Source organism: Acartia tonsa, chromosome 6 (genome assembly GCF_053477335.1).
Source record: "Acartia tonsa isolate MP-2025a chromosome 6, ASM5347733v1, whole genome shotgun sequence".
Lineage (NCBI taxonomy): Eukaryota > Metazoa > Arthropoda > Copepoda > Calanoida > Acartiidae > Acartia > Acartia tonsa.
In genome coordinates, this window is record NC_137265.1 from 38,062,254 (window position 1) to 38,085,998 (window position 23,745).

Below are 23,745 nucleotides of genomic sequence, written 5' to 3' on the forward strand. Positions count from 1 at the left end.
AAGTAATTGTTTCTATTATCGTGCATCTGTCACTTTGTTTAGAGTTTTATGACTATTAGACAAGTTGACAGGCCAATATGCCAAAAAAAGGTTACAAGAATTTGGGCAATGCCATGGCCAATAAAAAGGCACAGCTCAACTAAGACTTCTTTGTTTATCAAAGTTTCATAAAACGTTGATTTAGGTTGGTTTCTGTGGGCGCCGCGAAGATTTTCTATAATTATATTTTGTCATCACGTCAGCCTTATCGTTAATTTAGGCAAATTAGAATTGTCCTATCGATTTCAAACTTTGCTTGATGATTTTTGTAACAGTTAGGTAGGATTTAGAAAGTGTAGCAACTCTATATTTGTTTCCAGAAAGTCCATATATAAATGCCGATTTTTTTTACTTTTTTGATACAAATTATTTTGTGAAAAACGTGAGGTATTCTATTCAACTGATTTTTAGATTGTGATTCCAAGGACAAGTTACAATATTAAAAGCGAAGCATACTTATAATCAAGTCTTAAAAAAGGGTTCTATATTTAGGCCATTTTGCAACAAATTTACAATTTTGTTTAGACTCATATATTTATATTCTGCTGAAGTTGTGACACTCGCCAAATGTTAGTATTCGTTTGATTTTGCAGCTTTGTTACCATATGAGTTTAACTAGCGGCTACGCCCCTAGAAGCCTCTTATGGCACTTTAAATGTTTTTTTTTTTTGGTTCAAGTCTCTACGATGAACACAGTAATAGTGTCTGACTGATTATGACGTAACAAAAAAAAATTAGCCAATGACAGGCCGTTATTGACCAATGGTAAAATTTATAGTGGCCTCTCATTGGCTATTTTTTTGTTACGTCATAATCAGTCAGACACTATTACTGTGTTCCTCTACGATACCTATCTATGTTACTTTCAAGTCTGTACGATACCTATTTATGTTGCGTTAGAATCTCTCTGAGAAAAAAAATCTATTCTTTGTGATTTCTCTTTGGAGGGTGGTGGTCTTACCCTCCCCCAAAATAGTTATAAACCTGTGAGAAGCTACCCTGTTAAGGAGAACTCGATTGGTTCAGCGGTTACCGCGAACCTTCGGTACAAACAGACTCACATGTGAATCATAGTTATGTAATTAAAGATTTTTATGCACTTTTCTGTTTTCTATTTTCCTGGGATATGCAAATTTTAAATGTGCATGTCAAAGAAATGAATAAAATGCAAGCTAGCTTTACAAATTGTCATTTATTATTATAGTAATTGATACAAATAACCCAGAGAGAGAGGGGGGGCAATGGGCTGTTAATTACTCTAGTCCCCAAAGTTTTATAATAAAGTTTTCTTATTCGTTAGCTTAATAACTTTGGGGACTGCAGGGAATTTTGATTGGTTGGTTTATTGAGTTGACCACCTAGTGTACTTTACAAAAGGGATAATCTTGTGTATCATCTTTATGGATGTATATCAAATTATCATCCATTGTCTTATCCCTCTAAATCCTTGTAAATAACAAGCTTTTTTGTTCCAACAAGAATAATGATGCCTCTATGTAGCGCAGCTGTAACAAGCTAGCAGTAATTTTGACAATAAAAATCTGAAGACTACATTAAATAATTACCAAAAAATCATTACTAACGTTAATGTAAAAGACTTTTAAACAAATTGTTCTTAAAAACTAGAAAGCTGTTCAAAATAGTCCACATTGTCCTAGGGTTTGAGTGAAATACCCATTTCTGGGAGTTAATTCTGAAGTAGGAAAAATATAGATTTATATAAGTATAGATGTATAACCCAGATGTATATATAGTTCCAATGGTGGAGACCTTCTTTGTCTGCTAGCAAATTGCTTTCTGCCTTTTGTAGCGACTTGGCTTTGTTAATATTTCCGACGCTAATGCCTGATATTTAAAGATCCAATAAAAGTCGGCACAGGGTCCCAGCTCGTGAGTTATATAGAGCCCTATCTATTCATTTGCCTCAATATTCAATCTTAAATATGCATTAAGAGACTAAATATCTATGTAACTTTTTAAATTCAATTTAATAAATCATTAATGCTAAAGGTTAAATTAAATTGATTTTAGTGTATTGTAATGCAAAAAAAGGAAAATTGAATTTTTCATAGTATTCGTAAAGATAAAATTGATAATTGAATAAATTTCACAATTCCAAGTCCAAGCTGATAATGGTTGTGGTTAAAAATGCATATAACACATTTTGTAATAATATATGAAGCAAATTAATTCAAACAAAAATATGATAAATTAAACTTTTTTGGCGATTATATTATCATGTTATTTGATGCTGATATTGAATTAGCAAAATCCTGAAACTTTTTCTGTCAGTAAATATTAGACATTAAATTAAGCATTCAATTATAAACTAACAATTAGCTTTTCGAGTATGGCTTTGAAACCGATTAATATCATCCAGTGGATCAGAACCTGTTCTCAGCAGTATTAAAAAATCCATTACAGCATGAAATTACAGACAATTTTTCATGAATATTAAAAAAAGCATAAAACTAATACTAGAAGTTGGTTTTAATTCTTAACTTTTTTTTTAATATCCACGATGCATTAAATAGCCATTATTATACATATGTAATAATTTATCAGCCCTGGCCAGTTTTATCATTTTCATTTTGCTTACATAATTAATACAAATTTGGGAATAGTCCCTTTCGTAACATCGCCCCATATGGAGCGATTCGTCGTATTTTTAAAATGGCTTTTTATAGGTTATTTTAGGATAGGTTAGGTTATATTAAGTTAGGTGATTGCCCCACAGGTTTAGGTAATTGGCCCCGCAGGGTTAGAGCCACCCACATGGGCTAGAAATAGAAGAAAAGCTACTGTGAAAAATACGCAGAATCGCCCCATAAGTTTCCATGTTACGAAAGGGACTATACCAATTTCTTTAAAACAGAGAATTATAGATTTACTAAAAATATAAATAAATAACAATATGATGTGATAATTTATTTAAAGCCCAAATATACAAATTATAAAATATTAGTATAATATGATTTGCCCTGTAAATTGTTGAAATGTTTCATGGACAAATTCTTCTATTGTTCTAAATTCAGAAAACCTAAAAAATAATAATTTAATAATTTTAAGTTTATCTTAATTTTTTTCGTGGGCAAATATTGAAAATCTTAAATTACTGTCACTGCTTTACCAACAGACTGACGGACAAAACAATGTTTGTAGAATTAATGATCATAGGTCATATAGGAATCTTCAATAAAGATCACAGCTATGTATATCAAATTAAAGCTTACAAAATAATATCTTACCTTAGTCGTACAGACAGAGACAGATGGACAGACGGACAAAGTCAGTTTCGTTGAAAAGCAATTATAAAGGTCCAGTCTTGTCTGTCATTTAAACATAAATCATTGCAAAAGGTAAGATGCCTATTTTATTGTCTTATTGGCTGTTTATTACATTAGACCCCAAAGTTTTCTTAACAACGTGGCTTAACAACTTTTGGGAACTTTAGTTAATTTTGATTAGTCGATTTATTATGTTGAACCATTTATTTTATACTACAGAAGGGGTAATTTTGTGTATCATTATTGGGGATGTACATCAATTTATCGGCCATTGCCATCCCTTTAGATCCATGCAATAAACCAAAACTCATTCGGGGTGACCCTGAACAAAACTTACCAGTTCAAATTTCTTGCTGGAGTGTTGATGTAAATTTGGTAGACCTTGTACAGGGTGTCCAACATGAATAATGCAGTAGCAGCAACGCCTAAAATTTAATTCATGGTTTCAGTTTGTTAATTTTTTAACTTTTGGTGCTTTCACACAAAGCAAGCACTGATAACACCTACCTCCTCTTCTTTAAAATAAATTGAAAATATAAATCAGGTTGGAGGTTACTTCCTACGCCTAACACCTGGGCCCCTGGGGGTATCCCTACCTCTGCGGGGCTGCCTAAATGATAATGCCCAAATTTTAAATAAAGACTTAGTTCTTTTTTAGCCTACAGAATAAGTGTACTTTACATGCTAAACCATAATGTCAAGTGAGTTTCTTATTGGTCTTAGTCAAGTTTCCCCCATTATCATTTGTTTCCTTAATCAAACAATGTTAATGGGAGGGCAAAAATGGAAAAATTTAGTTTCATGGCTTACCTATGGCAAGATAAATATTCTGATATGACATGCCACCAATGCCACCTGTTGAGGGTCCAGATAACTGTCTGGACTCTGCAGGACCAGCTGATGACGGCCCAGCTAATTGTCTGGACTCTGCTGAATCATCAAATTTTCCATACTCTGGCACATTCTTTGACTCTGAGAGTTTTCCAAACTCTGTTATTGGAGGAATTGACTTGTAGGACATGATAATTGAGGACAGGTCACTATCTTTATTCCAGATTTCATCCTTACCAGAAGTCTGAAAAAGAAAGATTTTTAGAATCGCAGCAACACTTTACATTTGGAATCTGTTATGACGGGATTATTTTCGTCAATTTAGGTTGCTAAAATAGACATGATTTATTGGTCAGATTGTCCAGTAAGAGGAGAGGGGATAAGTTAAAAGGGGTGAATTAAAGGATCGTTAATTTAGCCATCTACAAGTTTCACTAGATTAGAGTACATGATAATCTAGTGCGAGATACAAGTAATAAATAAATCCATTCCTACCTCTCTTTTACTTCTAGCCTCCAAAATATCTGGAATATTGTTATGGCATCTGAACAAACATTTCTCTTTGGCATATTTCAGTGATTTTGTTTTCAGATAAAGCTCATAATAATGCCTTGAAACATCCTCCTTATTCATTTCTGCACCAACAAGCCAAGATCTTAGGTCTCCAAGAAAGTCTGATATTCCTGTTGTTATTTTAATTCAAATATAATTTTCATTTTGTTTTATTGGTGATTGAGAAATGAGAAATAACGTTATTTTGTCAATAATTCACTACATTACATATATAAATACTAGCGGCTTCTCCCCTTGACTCTTGTGGTTCGTCCCAAATTGTGATGGGAGGTCATCCAACCCTATGTAGAAGGGATCTGTGGTCACCTGGCAATTTGAAGGAAACTGGCAATGATTGTTATCATGGGGAAAAATATTTCCTGTATTTGATTGTTCATCAATACGCTGAATTTGTTTTTAAAAAATATTATACTACAAAAAAGGTAATTACATATGTATTTACTGGCAAATATTGAAATGCTAAATAGTTTTTCTTCAAGTGTCATGTCTCTGTTTCCTCGTAGCAAACTTTTTCACACTCTCATTCCTTAAAACAATGAGTCATCAAGTATTTTTTATGTGTTATATTTCATTGAACAAGGCAGCTAGTAAGTAAATATTATGGCACTGTCATGGACAAGAATTTATATATTGACAAACCATTCAAAAATATGATTTTGAAATAAATTGAAAACAAATGAGGTTGAGTAAGCCTTTTCCCTTTTGCCTAACACCCATCCGGGAGACCTTAACCCCGAGGGGCCTAAACCTACAGTTCCTTTACCCTGTATCAAATAAAACCTAAACTAACCTGATATAAAGTAAAAAAAAAAAACCACGAAAAACTACCCCCCCCCCCCTTTCATTTTCAATTCATTTTGAGATCAGCAAGGATAAACAGTACCCTGAGTCTACTTTGTGTTATAGCGCCGGAATTAACTTTTTAGCAACCAAAGCTCTAGCCCCTTGGGAGGGTCTCACCCTCGGAGGCCTAAACAATCCCCAGGTTGAAAAATATCTTTATTTCTTACCTTTTAAGAGAACTAATTATTCTTATTTTATGTATTATATATTTCCTATTTATGACAATAGAAACCTTTTAAACTATTGGTCCAAAGTTTATGATTTCCTTGGCATTAAGATTGATGAAAATTAATCCTGCTTTTGAGAAGTTTTATCTCTGTCTTTGATTAGATATGGTGTTAAAATATTTAAAGATTTCCCAATACTAATAAAACTATGAATCAGCACTTATCAGAGTGGTGTTCAATAACTTCCTCAAAAAAGGAATTAAGTCAACTGAAATTCGTAACTAAAAATAAAAGGAAATTATCTTTTTTTTATTTTCAACAATTATGAACCATCTCTTAAATACATGAGGGGGGGAGGGGGTGAGGTGTGGAAATAGGAAAGTAAATTGACATGTTACTCAAAGCTATATTGACTCATATACTGGCTGAAAACTTATGGTACTTTTAAACCAATAATTTTGATCTAAGAAGGGGTATTTTTATTCGTCATCATTTGGGATCTACATCAATTTATTGTTCATTGTCTTATCTCTTAAGATTCCTGCTAAAATCTCAATGAAGTTTGCAATGAAATCTCGCAGATGGGATTGGACACCAGCAGCAGAAAATTTAGAGGGGTTATAAAGGAAAAACAATGAACAATTAATAATAAATGAAAATGTGTATATATCATGTATGCAGAGATAGAGGAGTGAAAAGTTTTACGTATACCAGTAGACTCATAGGCCATTATAGTAAGTTAAGCCGCAGATGAAAAAATGAAAAAAACAAAACTGGTTTTAATCTTATAATTTTTCATTTTAATATCCACGGAAAACTGTCTATAATACGATGCGATACATAACTATTCTTGTGTTCCCTTTCTCCCTGCTAATTGGGCATTGTAGGAGTTTTAATTTCCAACAGACAGTCATTCATTTTACCATTTTTAACAATTCTATGAGAATTTCTACTTTTTATTCAGAAAATTTAATATTTATTCATATATCATTGTTTTGAAAACAAGGATAATTCCGTCCATAAGGTGCAAAGCTGTTTGAAACGATAAATACAAAGACAAACAATCCAAAAGATATTAAAAAACAGAGAAGAAAAGGGGAAAGAAGAGAGAGCAGGAAAGGGAAGAACAATGAAAACAGAGGAGAAAATGGGAGAAAAGTATAAGAAGGGAGAAGGAAAGAGAAGAAAAGAAAGTAGAAAAGTAGAAAAAAAGAGAGAAAAATATGAACAGAAAGGAGAAAAGCGGAAAGTGAAAAAAAGAGAGTAGAGAAAGAGAGAGTAAAAAGGAGAAAGAAGAAGAAGAGACAGGAGAAATGAGGAGAGAAAAGAAAAAGAAAGAATAGGATGCTGTGAGTATTGGTGCAAAAAATATGACGTAACAAAAACAATTAGCCAATGAGAGTCCACTATAAATTTTACCATTGGTCAATAACGGCCTCTCATTGGCTAATTGTTTTTGTTACGTCATATTTTTTGCACCAATACTCACAGCATCAAGAATAGAAGAGGAGAGAAAAGGATCGAAAGTGGAGAAGAAGAGAGAGGATAATAAACAGATATTTAGAAATTATAAGTAGGTCTCGGCGGCCAAAATCGCCCTTATAGCCTCCGGTTTAGCTGAGGACGCAGCTTAATTTGATATATGTAAAATTAATTCAATAAAAAAAAGTAGGGTGAAAATATGATATAACTTTGAATTTCAACATTGATACAATTTTCAGGAATACAAAGAAGTCATAAAAGAAAAAACAAATTTTCCATAAATTGCTTAGAGTTAGAATTATGTCTCTTATAGCTTACAAATATCAAGAGTATGATTAATTTATAAGTCATTTTGTTTAAAAAAACATAAATTTGTTATTTATTTTTGTTTATCTAGCATTGCGGCTACGCCGCGCCCTAGAAACCTTTAGGGACACTTCCTACCTCAGTTTTGAAAATTAGAATTTGGTAAACTAATTTGGGGGATGGTTCCGCTATTAGCGAAATCATTCGCTAAACACATCCTGTTACTTTTTTTAAAAATTCAAAAAAATTATCAATTTAAAAATTTTTATTGCACTAGTTATGAACCTTATTCATCCTTGCATCCAGTAAAACAAGTAGACCATACAATTAGGTTTTAGAAAAATAGCTTATTTGGTTTTGACCAATGCTTCCAGTATAATATACTCTTATATGCGTCAGTGAGTTAGTGTGTGTGTGTGTTAATGTGCATTAATATTTACACATGTCCTATTAACCCTAGCCTAAATGTAACCAAACAAAACTAGCCAAGTACCTTACATCTGGCCAAGGCATTTCCTACTTCTAGCGTAGCAGCTTTAGAAAACTATGTAACCCCTTTTATTAGGGCTAATAAATTTGGTCAACAAGACAACTACCGGAAAATTAAAATGGTATAATTCACAATATTATCTCAATAATAACCTAAAACCATGCAAAGACCTCTGTGAAGCTCCACAAAGATTTAGTGGTTAGCTATCATAACATTCAAACAAAACACCCTACTACTTTATATATTAAAATTTTAGAGAAAAAAATCATTTATTAGTTACAAAACTGGCATAATTTTTCAATTGTTTTTAATCTTCGTGGAGAACTGTCTGTAATTCGATGCTATACTTGGTTTTTCAGTATGGCTAAGAACCGGTTCTAATCCACCGGATATTAAACATGCTAAATTAAGTTAATAAAATAAAATTGATTTATTAGATTTGATAGCAAACTAATCTAGAGTTATATAATAAACATTATATGCTAGATGCTAGAGGCGCAACCGCTATATTCACATATTAACCATATATAACAAAGACAACCCCCCCCCCCACCCGCATATATTTATTTATTTTCCCCCACTGATTCAGGGTTAAAACTATGCACATTATGTAAATCTCCATGCGCGGTGAAAATAGAAAATTTTGCACATACATAATTATCTAATGGCAAAATTACATATACAGGGTGGGGCAAATAAGACCGGACAAATTCTAACTTTTAAACAAATGAACATAAAATCGTCAATTTTAGAGATTTTATTGAATTTTAAAAACTGGCAAGCAAAATAGGTATATGACTATTAGATTATTCAATAAAATCACAGCCAGCCTTAATTACCGCCTCTACCCGTCTCCTCAACCGCCGGCAGGTCCAGGTCAAAATGTACCTGTCCAAGCTGGCGTAGTTCTCCTTGATAGTGGCAATGTGGGAGGTCTTTTTGGTATGGGCACGTCTATTGGTGCATGCTTCAAAGTAGCCCTAGGCCCAAAAGTCCATTGAATTAAGATCGGGCTGCTGGGAGGCCACATTTCCTTAGGAACGTGAGTAACCGCAGGAACCAAATTCGCCCAACTTTCAAGCTACCCTTATACACGGAGGCTCTTATTTGGACCACAGTTGAGCTAGAACGACGTTCTTTACCTTTTTAGAAATGGCATGAAGTTTAAGCTAGGGTTGTCTGCGCAACCTATAGTCTAAAATGAGTTTTAAAGTTCAATGTGGGTCCCTAAAGTCAAGAACCGAGAAATTTTCACGGTTTTTGACGTTTTTGACATCTCAAAGTCTGCCCCGTTTCACTTTGCTGGAATACTACGGCCAAGCCATTTCAGATAGAGAGCTCTAGTCTTTTCTAGTGTCTTACTTATGTATCTAACAGTATCCCCAGCAATTTGCATAACTCTACCTCACCTACAGATGGGCTGAGGTCATATTTAGTGGGCCCTAGTCGAGAATCCAGATTAAACCACCGGCGCATTTGGAATCTGCCTTGTTGAACATATGCGCGGCCAGCTCGTTGTACACGTCCATCTACGTCCAAAGATTTTTTTTGCTAAAAGGTCATTACCTAAGCTTTTTATAGTGTGGTCAAACGTCCTGATTGGTCAAGTAGTTTTGGAGCTATGGTCGTTTAAAGTTTGTCCGGTCTTATTTGCCCCACCCTGTAATCATATATGTAATTAGCTAATATGTATTATTAAACTTACAAATTTTTTAACACATCCGGGGAAGGATGTATATCGCAAAAATTACATGCTATTACATTAGATGGCCTATCTTATTTTTAAATTGAAGTGTTTTGAGGATTTTTAGGCTTATTTCTTGCTTTTCCTAACCCTTCTAATACAGAGTACCTAAATGCTAGGGGAACAGCCATTAGTAAAAATACAAGCTATTAGAAAATGGTTAGGCAGACGCAACCTTTATCTGAATTTAAATTTTGCATGTGCTGATAAGGGTTATTATTTGGTGTCGGCAGCTGAGTGCGGCTTAGAGTGGATGATTTTTCCTAAAACCACTCAGCTGTTTGTTGCGGCTGCAACTTTTAAAAATCCTAATGGCGAAGATTGGGGGTATTTTAGGCCGCTGCGTGTTTCAGTGTATTAGAAAACATGAAAATCTGGTGTAAAATCTAAGTAATAATATTACATTTTTATAACCTACCCTTCAGAAAGAGATATTTTATTTTTTGTCTGCAAATTATATCTTTAGAATATTATTCCATAGCTAAAAAAACACAAAAGTAATTAAACTCGATAACATTTGTAATTACTGAAATTCATGTTTTTCTAATTTATTAGACTATATACATAATTTGTATATGTCTGTAAAATACATTAATTTGTGTATATTAGACGTGAAATATGAAGTGTAATTAATTTTAAGTAACCATAGATATGGCTATTTAATAATTAGATCCGCATTTCAAGGTTCCTTTTTGGTATGTACTTCTTTAAAAGCAGGAAAAAGAACAAAAATGTGCCAAAAATAGTTTTAAATAACAAATTTTTATCCTTAAAACATTCATTTATAACAGCCACAGTAGGCTGCTGACAAAGTTTAGATACAAAATTGATATAAAATTTCACAGTACACACTGGGCCATTTAGAAATTTAGAATATATTACATCTAAGTAAAATGAAATGTGTTAAAATCTACCGCTTTACACTTTAAAACATAAAGTCTTTTTGGTATAAAATTTATAAATAATTATTTTAATTCATTTTCAAGTAATGGCAATAAGAAGATGATTTTGCATAGTTAATCTGCATACCCCTACAGGTCACCACAGCTCGAGACCAAGTCATTTAGGAATATTTTGCTTTAACTTTAAATGGACAGGCAGTCAGATATGATTACAGATTTTGATTTAGTATATCCGCTACCAAGCAACTAAAAAACAAATAGTTGAAAATATAGTCATTTTGAAAAAAATCCCCTCCCCCAAGATCAAAATTATTTTAATGATTTATATACATGACTTTGAAATATAAATGAAACCAATTCCTCATTGTACTATAGCATAATATTCAGAAGGTATAGAATAGATTTAAACCAACACTGCCCCACTGTGTGGTGTTGAATTGTTAGAGTAATTTTCTAGTAATCATGTTTCATATAAAAACTTGTACCTTCAGGGCTAGCACAAATATTAAACTATAATCATTTCATTTAAACAAAATAAAGGTTTAATGTCTCCTAGAATGGGAAATCATTTAAGAATTTATCAATTTAATTTTGTGATATTCTTGAATGCATAGAATTTGAATAGTTAAAAAGCAAGAATGATAATGTTCATAACAAGTGTGTATGTGTTCAAAAAGATCTAAAATATTTTAGCAGGGAGTTGAAGAGGTAAGAATATTATTGAAAATACATCCTCAATGATGATAAACTAAATCAGACCTTTTAAAGATTGAAAGACATCGTCAAAAAGTTTCGACTCTGCCAGTTTAATCTGACCAATCAAGTTTTAATCAAAGTACTAAAAGTTCTGGAGCCTACGAATAAGGGAACGTGCTCATAAAAATTTGGGCACCTGACAATAGTACTATATCCCCTACCCTTCCTGGGTTTTTAGGCAAAGTTTCTCAAATGATTTAAGTCTAGAAATAAATAAAATATGTTAGGTAACATGCCTAAGATTATAAATATAGAATATACGTGGATGATATGACATGGGAAATATTGTCGTTAATTTAGGTTTATTACCCTGCCATTTATTGTTGGGTAAATCGTTATCATAGCCCGCTGCGTGATACACTTTATTAGAGAACATGAAAATCTGGTGTAAGATCCAAGAAATAATAAATCCATCCATCCCTATTAAAATTAAAGTTGACAGTTCTTATTTGAATTTCTCTGTTGTAAAAATTCGCAATCTATTATTACACAAAATCTCACAAATAATGTCATTACTTAACTTTATAGAGTGTTCAATCGTTCACGCAAAACATAGATTGACAAAAAAAATAAAAATCCCCTCTTAAAAATAATAATGCTGTTACTTATTAATGCAGCGCTGCTTATGAAAGTGCCTTTTAAATAAATCGGGCATATTTGCAGAAATATGAGTATAGATAACCCAAACAAATACCTGGTTCTAGTGGTGGGAACCTTTTTCGTCTGCTGTGTTAATATTTCCGACGCTATTGGCTGATTTTCAAAGACCCAATCAATCCCACCCCGTGGACATACAGTTATTTAAGCCTTGCCCCATCTATACTTTTACTTTAATTTAGCAGAAATACTTTTTGGCGAAAAAATTCGCGGGTTTCTTGGAGACCCTTTTAAAGGGTTAGTAAACTAAAGGAAAAGGTTTATTTTAAATGAATTGCTTTTTAGCCGTCGGCCACAATGTAAAATTTTTGGGGTCTTCCCACTTCCTATGTCAGTTTAGGTAATAGGTGTTTAGTCACATCCGTAGATGTGCCGTGCATTCCGCAAATATCATAAATTTTTTTTTAAATGCACAGTGCAGTTGTAAAAGTTTCACAGTATAGCTTTGAAACAGATTGATATCCGCTGTATAAGAACCTGATATCACACTGAAAAATAATGTATAGCATCAAATTACAGACAAATTTCACCAATATCAAAATAAAATCATAAAAAATAAGTAATCTCTGATAAAAACTAATAAAACTGGTTTTAATACTATGATCTTTCATTTAAATATCCGCGGAAAGCGATGCGATAAATAACTACTCCACTGTGTTTAATTATGATCTTGTAGTGAGGTTTGGTTTGTTTGTTAGTAAAGATCTTACTAGCCTCTTTACCGACAGGGTTCTCAATTTTATGAAAGCTTATTATGTTTATTCAATTTGAATTATAATTTCCTGTATTTAAAGATGTGTTCCTCTTAATAGTTGCCAGAATATATGTTATAAAGTTCATCATAATGGTGGAATTCCAAGTGTTTTCTGAAGGTTTCATTTTTGTTGGATGTATGCTCTCTGGTTTATCTTCTAATATAGTATAGTCTTATTAAAATATATCTGTACTAGCGGCTTCGCCCCTAGCCTCTAGGGGCTTTGCCCCAAGAGGAGGTAAAAAAAAAATTATTGCAAAAATCGTAAAGGACCATGGAAATCTCCTTCAAAAAAAAAAAAAAAAAAAATGGGGGGGATTTTTTGGTTTTTGGGGGGGTTGGGGGTGTCCCACCCCCCGAGAAAATAGCTTAAAACCACCACAGGACCAATAGGTAGATACCCTGAAGAGTAAAATCCGATCGGTTCAGTGGTTACCGAGATCTTAAGGGACAGACAGACAGACGGACAGACGGTCAGACGGACAGACGGACAGACAGACATCGTTCTACTTTGTATTATAGATATAACTATAAGATGAGTTTCTTTTATTGTTTTGTATAAAACTTTAGGGATGTTTAAGTTAGGATAAATTCGGTGCTAGGTAACCCCGGGGTTAGGCATAGAGGAAAACTTCCCCCATTTGTTGAAATTTACTTTAAAAATGAGGGATTATGGGGTTATGAGAACTCAACAAGCACTTTTGTGAAAGCACCTCCATTCTCCCCAATTCTTATAATTTCTGATTTTAAAGCTTTCAATTATATGGTTTACAAGGATGACGACATTCACAAAGCAAAGCTCAGCCAAATAGAATCAGACAAACGAACATTTAAACATACAGAGTAATTCAAAATTCAATATTATCAAAAATATTTTGGTTATCACAACCCCTAAGGATGAATATTGAATATGATGCTTCTCTTAAAGGCATGACCCAACCTCAAGCCTCCAGGGGCATAGCCGCTATTAATAAAAAAATAACGTACAGGCCCTAAATATACAAAAGCTTTCATTTGCACAACAGCTTAATAAAATATGTTAAAATAAAACCATTATTTTTTCCCCAAAATTTAGATACTTAATTTGATAAAGTAAATTCGGCCATTATAAAGAAAAACACGACCTAATATTTTTTCTTTCTCCTATATAGTTTCAGAGATTTTTGGATAAATATGCAAATGAAATAAGAGTTGTTTCTCGCATCGTATTATAAACACCTTTCCGCGGATATAAAATGTTTCAACCACTAATTTCAATCTACAGAAGGGGTAATTCTGTGCGTCATTATTGGGGATGTACAAAAATGTATCAGCAATTGTCTTATCCTATTAGATCTCTGATTTTTTTCTTATATTAGACGAAATATTTCTCCATGAAAAATATAATTTGTTAGCCATGATATAATTTACTTTATTCTTGTGCCTATAACGGTGGTTTTGTGCACAATTAGCCTTTTTAAGAAACGCAACTACCCTAAAATTTGCATACGTTAGTACGTCCGCCTGTCCAATTATTTGCTTAGGATTTACTAAAGGTACCAAACAAAAAATGATTTTTTTTACAAAAACTGCCAACAATAAATTTTACAATTTTATTAATTTCTTTATTCAGGGATCTAAAGGGATAAGACAATGGTCGATAAATTGATGTACGTCACCAATGAAGATACGCAAAATTATCCCTTCTGTAGATTACAATTACTGGTTGAAACGTATGGACACTGAACTTAATGAACCAACCCATCGAAATTCCAAGCCAATGAATAGTAATATAAATTTTGGGGACTAGTGTAATAAAAAAACAGTCCAATGACCCCTTCCTACCTGATTTATATTGCTGCGCTGCTTATGAACAAAATTGCCCTCCTTTCTAAGCGTGCATGTCAGATAGAAATGGGATAGAAGGGTTAGTCTTAATTTAAATAAAATTAGCAATTTTTCAGAAAATATAGGAATCATTATATATGAGTAACAGGATGCCTCTGTGTTTATTTGTGTCTGTCTTTCTGTCTCTACCGAAGGATGTCGCTAAAAAATGAACCGAAATGGTTCTCCCGTAACACGTAGTTGTCGGGGAGGGGATGAGTTCGAATCTCGACTCAACACCGAGTCATAACTAAAGATGTTCAAAACTGTTGATATATATGTCACATGCGCGACATTAAAAGACAGAGAAGGGAGAATGCCTTGGCCCAAAACAGGTGCAACACATTACCATACACAGTTAGGACTTCCAGACAATGGTCGTGCAATCAAAGGGTTGGCTGTCTGTTGAATGTTAAAATATCGAATCAAGCGGATGCCGCTCTGGCTTGTCTAAATGATCACTTTAATTGAAAGATAATCACACCCTAACCAGGTAATAAGTAATACCCAAGAGAACAAATCATTGCCTGTTCACTTTAACATCTTTACTAGACATTCCCTTTTATATTCAAGAGAAAAAATTATCGCCTATTCCCTTTATTCCTGTCTTATACCCTGTCCGTGCTTGTCAGATAAACAAGTGGAGAGAAAAAGTTTTGTCTTCACAATTTTAATTTTTTAGCGTACTATTTGCAAGGTTTCGGCTGCCGCAGCTCGTTCGGAAATATGTGTGAATATCTGTTTGTCTGCCTTTCTGTCTATCAGTCTATTTGTTTATCTGTGTGTCTGTCTATCTATTTATTTGTTTGTCTGCCTGTCTGTCTATTTGTTTATCTGTGTTTCTGTCTGTCTGTCTATCTATTTATTTGTTTGTCTGTCTGCAACTTCAGGTTTACGCAAAATTCAGGACTATTCCAGGGATATAAAGGAACAAGACAATGACCGATAAATGGATGTACATTCATTGTGATGATACACAAAATTACTCCTTCTGTAGATTACAATTAACGGTTGAAAACTTGGACACTCAACTTACTGAAACAACCAATCAAAATTCTATAAAAGTCCCCAAAGTTGGGAAGCTAACGAATAAGCGAACTTTATTATACAACTTTGGGTATTTACTAGGGTTGGGCCGGATATCCGGTGTGGCCGGATATCCGGCCGGATAGTTTCAATATTCGGTATCCGGATATCCGGTGTGGCCGGATATCCGGCCGGATAGTTTCAATATCCGGTATCCGGCCGGATATCCGGCCACACCGGATATCCGGCCCAACCCTAGTTTTACCCAACCCCTACAAAAATGATTGCGGCTGTAAAACCTTTCTATTTGCAACTCTTTAAAAATATATATAGAGTAAAGATTAGCACTCATGATATATACCCAAAAGAAAAAAAATAGTTACAACAAGAATGACAACATTGCTGCGCAAAATAATGCAATTTCATTATCTGTAATAAAAACTGTAGCTGGACAAAGTGTCTCAAAAATCAGCCATGTGACGTCATAAAAATAAAGGGGGGGATTAGATGAGAAGTGGGAAAGAAAACACATAAAAAAGATAGATAATCATTTATTTTTATGACGTCACAAGGCTGATTTTTGAGACCCTTTGTTCAGCTACTTAAAGACTATAGTTATCTCTTCGTCTGTTCGTTCAGCCGTATATTTGACGGATATGTGATAAAAAAATGACGTCATACAATACAAATGACCAATGATAGGCCAAAACACCAATTATCAATGGCAGGCCAGTTTACATTTTAATTGATCAATGATAGGCCATTATGACGTCATTTTTTATGTGCACTATAAGCAGCTTCGACAGCTTCAATTTTTGGAATACAGCAATTAACATAAAGTTGACTATATTATACCTAAGGACAATTTGATTTGTTTATAGACATCATCAGCTTCTAGGTTTGATTTCACGTTGTTTAATTCATCATATTGGTCCAAATATTCGTCACTAGATGTCTCTTTAATAGTTTTCCAAGATTTTAATTTGTCCAATACTATATTAGTTTTTGATAATCTGACTTTTGGTCTATTGAGCTTACTTTTTTGACTTTGTCCTGAGGCTACCAAGTTTTTGGGGGATTTTATAACTTTTTTATTTTCATTTGTGGTCTTTGAAAAACTACTGGTATTAATTTCTGTATGACCATTATGATCAACTTTTATTGGTAAATTTTCAACACTTTGATGTAGTCCAAACGCCACTGATCTAACTTTTGATTTGATATCACTATGTTTCATTTCTGCGTCGTGTTCGCCATTTTGATTGATTCCTGAGGCCGCCATTGCTCTGCCAACACTTGGATCCGCTCCTATGGAAACTCGCTGTACTCGGTTAGACGCCAGAACTCGACTAAACACCCTATATAACGAGCAAACGTTATCAAAAGTATTGAGGTGGGAATATTTTGGCTAAAAAAAACCTTACGCCAAGCCAACATTTTTCAGAAAGTAAAATATAAAAGCTTGTTTCAAATACTTTATTTTTCTTAGTTTGTAAGTTTTCAGTAAGATTTTGTACACAAGGACTATCTTTAGGGTGCATAAAAAGAATGGTATAAATTTAAAATCTTTTGGCCGAAGTATCCTGAATTACGATACACTAGAGTTATGGACTATTCTAATATGACGTTATTCGGGATACTAAAAGTTATTAAATTTTTGCCCATTTTTTAGAGGCACTATAAAGATCTTCGTTTTTTTCCAAAGAACGTGTTCTAACTTTTGCGATTTTGTTTTAAACCATTCGTTATGAGCTCCCAAAGTTCAAAGTTTTGATTTACTCAACAGAATTCAAAAAGTAAGGTGTCAAATTAAAGATCTTACTATCTTTGTTCATAATGGCAAAAAATTAAAAAATCACAAAAGTTAGGACACGTTCTTTAAAATCAAACAGAGAATCTATACGCAAAATTGTAAAGTGGTTTTGCTTCTATTATAAATTACAATGTATGTCATTTCTTTTCCAATATGGCTCCGAATTCGATTATTATCCACTGGATTATAAATAGTTCCGGGTTCTTATAAAAAAACATGTTTCGAAGCCTAACTGGAAATACTTATTTTTTACCTGACCATAAAAACAGCTAACACAACAACTGAATAAATATAACAAACAATTAGATTCAAAATTATATAAATTCCTATATAAAAGTATCAAAATGTGTTTCTTTCTGTCTGTCTGTGTGTAGCAAAGGATCTTGACTGATTTGGTTCTCCTTTACAGTGAAGCTACTTGTAGGTCAAGAGAAGGTTTATAGATGTTTTAGGGAAGGTTGTCTTGACTCTCCCAAGAGAAATCGCCCTAGAAATAGTACATTTAGTAACGCATAAAGCAAAAAATTGCAAAGATGAATTTAAAGATACAATACAAACAATAAATATAAATCCTATTATATAAAGTAGTAAACGTTTTTTGTCTGTCCCGAAGGATCTCGCTAACCGCTTAACCGACATTGTTCTCCTTTACAGTGAAGCCTCGTGTAGGTCCTTGGAAGGTTTTAAACTATTTTTGGTGAGGGTGTCTTAACCCCCCTCCACCCCAAAAAATATTTTTTTTATTCTTTTGAAAATCAAATTTTACGTTGGATGAGGTCGACTTTCCCCCTCCTAACTTAAGTGCCCCTAGAGGCTCCTAGGGGGCGTACCCGCTAGTATAATTAAATTAATATCAAATAAACGTCGTACGGTCGTAGTATGCCAAACACAAAGAAAATCTACAGAAGATAGAGATAGTCTCAAGCAATTATAAAAGCTTTTTATTAAAGCAATCGATTTAGAAGTGAGAGATTGTCAAGATATGATAAAAGATAAAGCAGGGCTTGGCAGCCGCGCTTTAGCACTGTGTAAGCCTCAGTGAAATCGTCATATTATAACTTAAAATTCAGCTGGATGTGTAACCTGTTCCTAAACAGACAACCCATCTTTTCAAAAATAATTTTGTCACACTAGCGGAATAAATTTGATGCTTATGCGCGGCTGAGGCGCGACTGCCGAGCCCTGATATAAACAGATATTTATAATTGTTTGATTTTCCTGAGATTAGAGTGGAGGTATCTGGTATGAGAAAAGAAGTTCCACCAGCCGGGTTTCGAACACCAAGCCCCAGAGGAAACTGCCGTCCATCATCTAAATTAGAAATAATTGTTAAAAAATCAATGGATAAAATTACCACCCACCTTTGAATTATGGCTTTGAAAATACCTGACTCAGGATTTTAAAGATCTTAATAGTCAAACTTATATATGCAATATTTAGTAATTAACATGATTTCTAAACTAATTTCAAATAAGCGTTTTTTAACATTAACCTATATTTGCTTTTGTATTTGTGTATAAATAATGTAGGGAGAGAGGGGACATTGGTCTCTGAAATTATAAATGTAAGTACCCAAAGTTTTATCATACGGACTCTCAATTACTGCCTTAAAAATTTTGGGTACTTTTGATTAATTTTTATAACCAATTATATTAATACGAAGAAAGGGTTAATCTTGTTTATCATCAATGGAGATGTACATTCTACATTGGTTTATCGTTGCATGGTCTTATCCTTTAAGATCCCTATTTTATATGTCTGTGTTTTTGAGTGTTTGTGTGTGTGGAATGTTTTATAGAAATGTTAAAGAGATTTTACCAGATGTCATTAAGTATATTAGTACATTAGATAACATATAAACAGATAAATTATTTCAAGGGTCATATAGTTAAGAAAACAGATCTACAGTATAGTGTATAATGTTTATACAGACAACTACATCCCTTACTTTTTCAAAGACCTCTTTCGTCTGCTTTAAAATTATTTTCTGCTACTTGGCTGTGTTAATATAAGTACCACCATTGGTTGATTTTCAATGACCCCATAGAAAGGTTGCACAAGGCGGTTGCAAAAAAAATGAAAAATACCCCCCCCCCCAAATTTTTTTTTCTTTTTAAAACCAAAATTAAAATAGTGGGGTCGACTAACCCCCTCCCCCAAATTTTTTAAAAATTTTTCTTTTAAATCTAAAATACGAAAAATGAGTTTGATCAAACCTCTTGGGCCAAAGTCCCTAGAGGCTAGGGGAGAAGCCGCTAGTATTATATAAAGTAGTAAGGTTTTCTTGTCTGAAGCTCAAAACTTCATTAACTACTAAACTGATTTAGTTCTTCTTTATAGGGCAGCTTCACATAGGTGACGGGTTGGTTTTAGGCTATTTTATTTAACAATTAAGCCTTGTGATGATTTTAAAATATTTTTTTACCACCTTTTTATTCCTTTCAATACAAAGTCCCTAGATGCTAGAGACGCAGCCGTTAGTAAACTATGATACAATTGATGATGTATTAATTTATAATTTTAGAGTGATTAAAGTTAATGTGCTATTGGTTTTTATTTGGTCTGACATTGATGGTTTAACTTCAAATACGCGGCTTGTACTTTTTTTAATTGCAAAATAAATAATTTGAAAATAAGCGAACTAAATTTTTATCATTATATTTTGGCTTTTTAGTTAAAGTTAGTAATAATTAAAACATACATTAATAGTAGTGACAAACAAAGGACCTCTATAAAGCTTCCCTGACCATCAAAACCCAATTAGTCCGGTATTTTAGAATATTATAAGAAAGTTTACGGTAAAATGTTCCTGGTATCGAATACTTCTAAAAGTCTATGAACTTTAAAGGATATAAAAGCGGTCAAACGGCTTAACGTAAATATGTTGCTCACCAAAATGTAACCAATAAAATTAGGTCTAACAAGGATGACAACATCCATAAAAGAGAAGCGCTGAAACGGTAGGACAAACGGACATTAACACTTGTATAGTGTCAGAACTGAATAGTAAGAATATAAATGTATGAGAGTCGATGCAAAATTGTAAGTAAATTTGTTGAAAAACTGCTTGATATAGAATAATGTTTATGGACATACTTAAATTTTTAGGACTTAATTATAGAGTTGCTTTGCTTATAATAATGTACTTTGTTGTCCCAGGAATCAGCATACAAAAAAATCAGATCAATCGGATAATTAGATCATATAAAAATTTGTTGTTAAAAAAGTAAAAAAATCAATATGTTTAAAATGGACGTACGGACATTTTGGTAATGATTATATATTTAAGAAAATAAATGTTCTTTAAAAAAAATTTTTTTGGGGGGGTATTTACCCCCCCCCCCAAATTGAATGTTCTTAAAAAAAAATTTTACTGAAATTTTTTTTTTTGAGGGGGGAGGGAGTAATCCCCGCCCCCCCCCCTAAAAAAAGTCATAGTGTGACTCGAGCCTTGAGGTGTAATATATTTTATGTTCCTCGTTTGGTCTCCTAATAGTTAATGAAAAGTATATCCTAATGTTTCAATTAAATCAGATCTTGAAGACGACATTTAAACCGGCTTCCAAAAAACAGGTTTCTTACGAATACGTTCGTAGCAGACAGATTGTTATTGTTTACAAATTTCATCATACATGCTAAACGAGAATAAAAAAGTAAAGTTATATTTTAATTGATTAAAAAGATTTAAAGTTATTTTGGTGAACTGTGTTACCAAAAATAAAATAAGTAGTACATTAGTCGTTGAAATATCAAGCTTTATATCATTGCAAACTGTCAGTCAGTCATAAAATCTTTAGGGTAGGGCAGGGCCAAGTCAGTTGCTAGGCGAAATCGTTATTATTTTGACATATCTTCATTAAATGACATCTATCTCCATGTTCTAATCGATTGACAGAAAATTACATGAAACATAAGTTGTTTGTTGTTAAATTGTTTCTCTCTCTTTTTATTGTCTTTTACATAATTTGCATCGTGGCAACGCCCCTTAAGGGGCAATTCGTCGTATTTTTAAAATGGCTTTTAATAGTTTATTTTAGGATAGGTTATATTGGTTTAGGTGATTGCCCCACATGGTTAAGCAATTGGCCCCCCGCAGGGGCTAGAAATAGGAGAGAAGCTTGTGTGAAAAAAACAAAGAAAAGCCCCTTAAAGAGCGTTGCCACAAAAGGGACTATACCCCAATATAGTCCAACCAGTTAAAACAGTTCTTAACCATGATAACAAAAAATTTAATAGTTTGATCATGTTTTATTTGCTTGGGCCTTTATAAGGGCTAAAACCATCCCGGGGATCTATGATGTAATTGTAAAGCACTGAAGATTCCATAAAATAGATACCTAACTAAATTAAATATTTCATTAAATAATGAAAAAGAATTTCTATAGGCGATTTCTTTTGGGAGGATGTCAGGGTGTCTCAAAACTAGTTATAAAACTTACCAGGACCTATAAGACGCTTCACTTTAAAGTATAATCATATTGGTTCATTGGTTAGTAAGTTAATTATTGTATTTTTATGTTTTTAAAGAATGAGATACTACTATATATTTGAATAGTAGTGGCGCCCTTAGCATCTAAGAACTCATGTTTTCTAAAGGGTAAAAAGGGAGGAGAAAAAAGCCTAAAACCACTCAAAGGATTGACCTATAATAGTGTGGAACCATCATGGGATCTATGTGAAGCTTTCCTAAAAAGGAGACCTCAGTATTAAAAGTAATGAAATCTGAAGCTATAGTCAAATAAACCTTACTTACTACTTTATGTTATAGGATAGTACTTATTAACTTAATAGATTAGGTAGGTGCTTTTTTTACATAATTAAATTACCCCCCCCAAAAATTTTACCCCCGGGGTAAATTAGTTTGGGGGGGGTAATTACCCCCCCCCCCAACAGATTTGGAGGGAGTATTTACCCCCCCCAACAGACTTTAGGGGGGTAATTACCCCCCCCCAATCAAATTTTACCCCCGGGGTAAAAATTTTGGGGGGGTAAAAAAAAATTTCGGCCATTTTACCCCCCCCAAACACGAATTACCCCCCCCCCTAATTTTTTTACCCCCCCCAAAAAAAAGCTTGGACGCCCCTGCCGACCATAATTATAGAAAAGCTTCGCTTTTAAAAATAATCAGAAATAATCATTACTTAATGATGCACAGTTATCTCACAACGCACATGCATGTGTGAAAAATACTTATTATAAGTATCAATTAGTATTAGGTATTAACAAGTACATTCAGCCTTTGAATACCATGGATTTTTCCAGATAATCGATCCAGGATCCATTTTTAAAAAAATATGGCGATGGTGAAAAAATCTACAGTTGTAGGTGTTGTCCTAGGACAAACGCAGGAGTGACAAATGTCGAAGTGGACAAACGTCAGAGTGGACACTTAACCTAACCTAACCTATTTTAAACCATCTTATAGGTTTTTTAAATGACTAACCCCTGCAGGGGGCTTATTGTATATTCTTATATTAACCTAACCTAACCTAAGAAATACCTAATTAACCTAAAATTTTGGACACTCCTGCGTTTTTCCTCTCCGACCTTTGTAACCCTTACGTTTGTCCTTGAACCTATACATACGGTTATATAGAACCAATTATAGAGTAGCTGTGCTACTTAAAACTTTTACCTTTCTGTTCACTGGTCATCTTGCACAAATTTCACATTTCCATAACAATTATGAATACATTTTTTTTAACAACACATGCACAAAAATTTCACTTCCATATGTAAGTAATACTGTATATATATATATATATATATATAGGTTTATTGTATAATTAAACATTAACCAAACAGACTTCTTTATTTTCCACACACACAAGAAAAATAAGTCCGCAATTGTAATCAGATTTTCTTATTTAGTTTCTGTGGTTTATGTGTGTGTGTGTGTAGGTGGGGAGAAGAAAATACACGGTGTATTTTTTTTGCAGAAATTTCTCTGTGAAATTTAGAAGGTGGGCAGTTGTGTCCACTTTCCTTGGCTATTGGTCAGGAACTGAGTAACCAGAGGTATGGGAGAAATTACGGAAATTCTTTCCCTTCCTTTCTCTCTCTGTCTCTCTCTCTCTCTCTGTCGCACTACTACGCCTTCCTACTTTCTTTCCCATATCTATTTCTCCATCTAGTCGCTCTCCTTATTGTACTAAAAATAAAAGGATAGCTAAAATGCCAAAAAATCAGTGTTAAATTTCAATGTTAAC

The 23,745-nt window shown here is 33.4% G+C and overlaps 2 protein-coding genes and 1 long non-coding RNA gene across 3 annotated transcripts; all 3 read right to left on the reverse strand.

Annotated features, from left to right (window-relative positions):
- Positions 1 to 2,201: 2,201 nt before the first annotated feature.
- On the reverse strand, positions 2,202 to 4,843 carry LOC145323364 (uncharacterized). The gene is made up of 4 exons (XM_080165792.1): positions 4,653 to 4,843; positions 4,137 to 4,401; positions 3,664 to 3,751; positions 2,202 to 3,079 (listed from the first exon to the last, which is right to left on the reverse strand). Exons 1-4 carry the CDS (start codon positions 4,788 to 4,790, stop codon positions 3,001 to 3,003), a joined length of 570 nt encoding a protein of 189 aa, XP_080021918.1. The 5' UTR covers positions 4,791 to 4,843; the 3' UTR covers positions 2,202 to 3,000.
- Positions 4,844 to 12,839: 7,996 nt separating this feature from the next.
- Positions 12,840 to 17,830, reverse strand: LOC145323097 (uncharacterized). The gene is made up of 3 exons (XM_080165480.1): positions 17,790 to 17,830; positions 16,579 to 17,081; positions 12,840 to 12,988 (listed from the first exon to the last, which is right to left on the reverse strand). The coding sequence occupies exons 1-3, from the start codon at positions 17,795 to 17,797 to the stop codon at positions 12,840 to 12,842; spliced, it is 660 nt and encodes a 219-aa protein (XP_080021606.1). The 5' UTR covers positions 17,798 to 17,830.
- A 698-nt stretch (positions 17,831 to 18,528) lies between these two features.
- On the reverse strand, positions 18,529 to 23,539 carry LOC145323365 (uncharacterized). Its single transcript, XR_013880930.1, has 2 exons — positions 23,172 to 23,539; positions 18,529 to 18,847 (listed from the first exon to the last, which is right to left on the reverse strand). It is a non-coding gene; the product is annotated as an uncharacterized LOC145323365 (long non-coding RNA).
- Positions 23,540 to 23,745: the final 206 nt, after the last annotated feature.

Coding starts and splice junctions, on each gene's coding strand:
- LOC145323097 (XM_080165480.1), bottom strand. Junction 12,989..16,578: donor ACAAATCAAATTGTCCTTAG/GTATAATATAGT, acceptor ATACTATATTAG/AAGATAAACCAGAGAGCATA.
- LOC145323364 (XM_080165792.1), bottom strand. CDS start 4,790: ATGAATAAGGAGGATGTTTCAAGGCATTATTATGAGCTTTATCTGAAA. Junction 3,752..4,136: donor GAATATTTATCTTGCCATAG/GTAAGCCATGAA, acceptor ATTAAATTTTAG/GCGTTGCTGCTACTGCATTA. Junction 3,080..3,663: donor CCAGCAAGAAATTTGAACTG/GTAAGTTTTGTT, acceptor ATTATTTTTTAG/GTTTTCTGAATTTAGAACAA.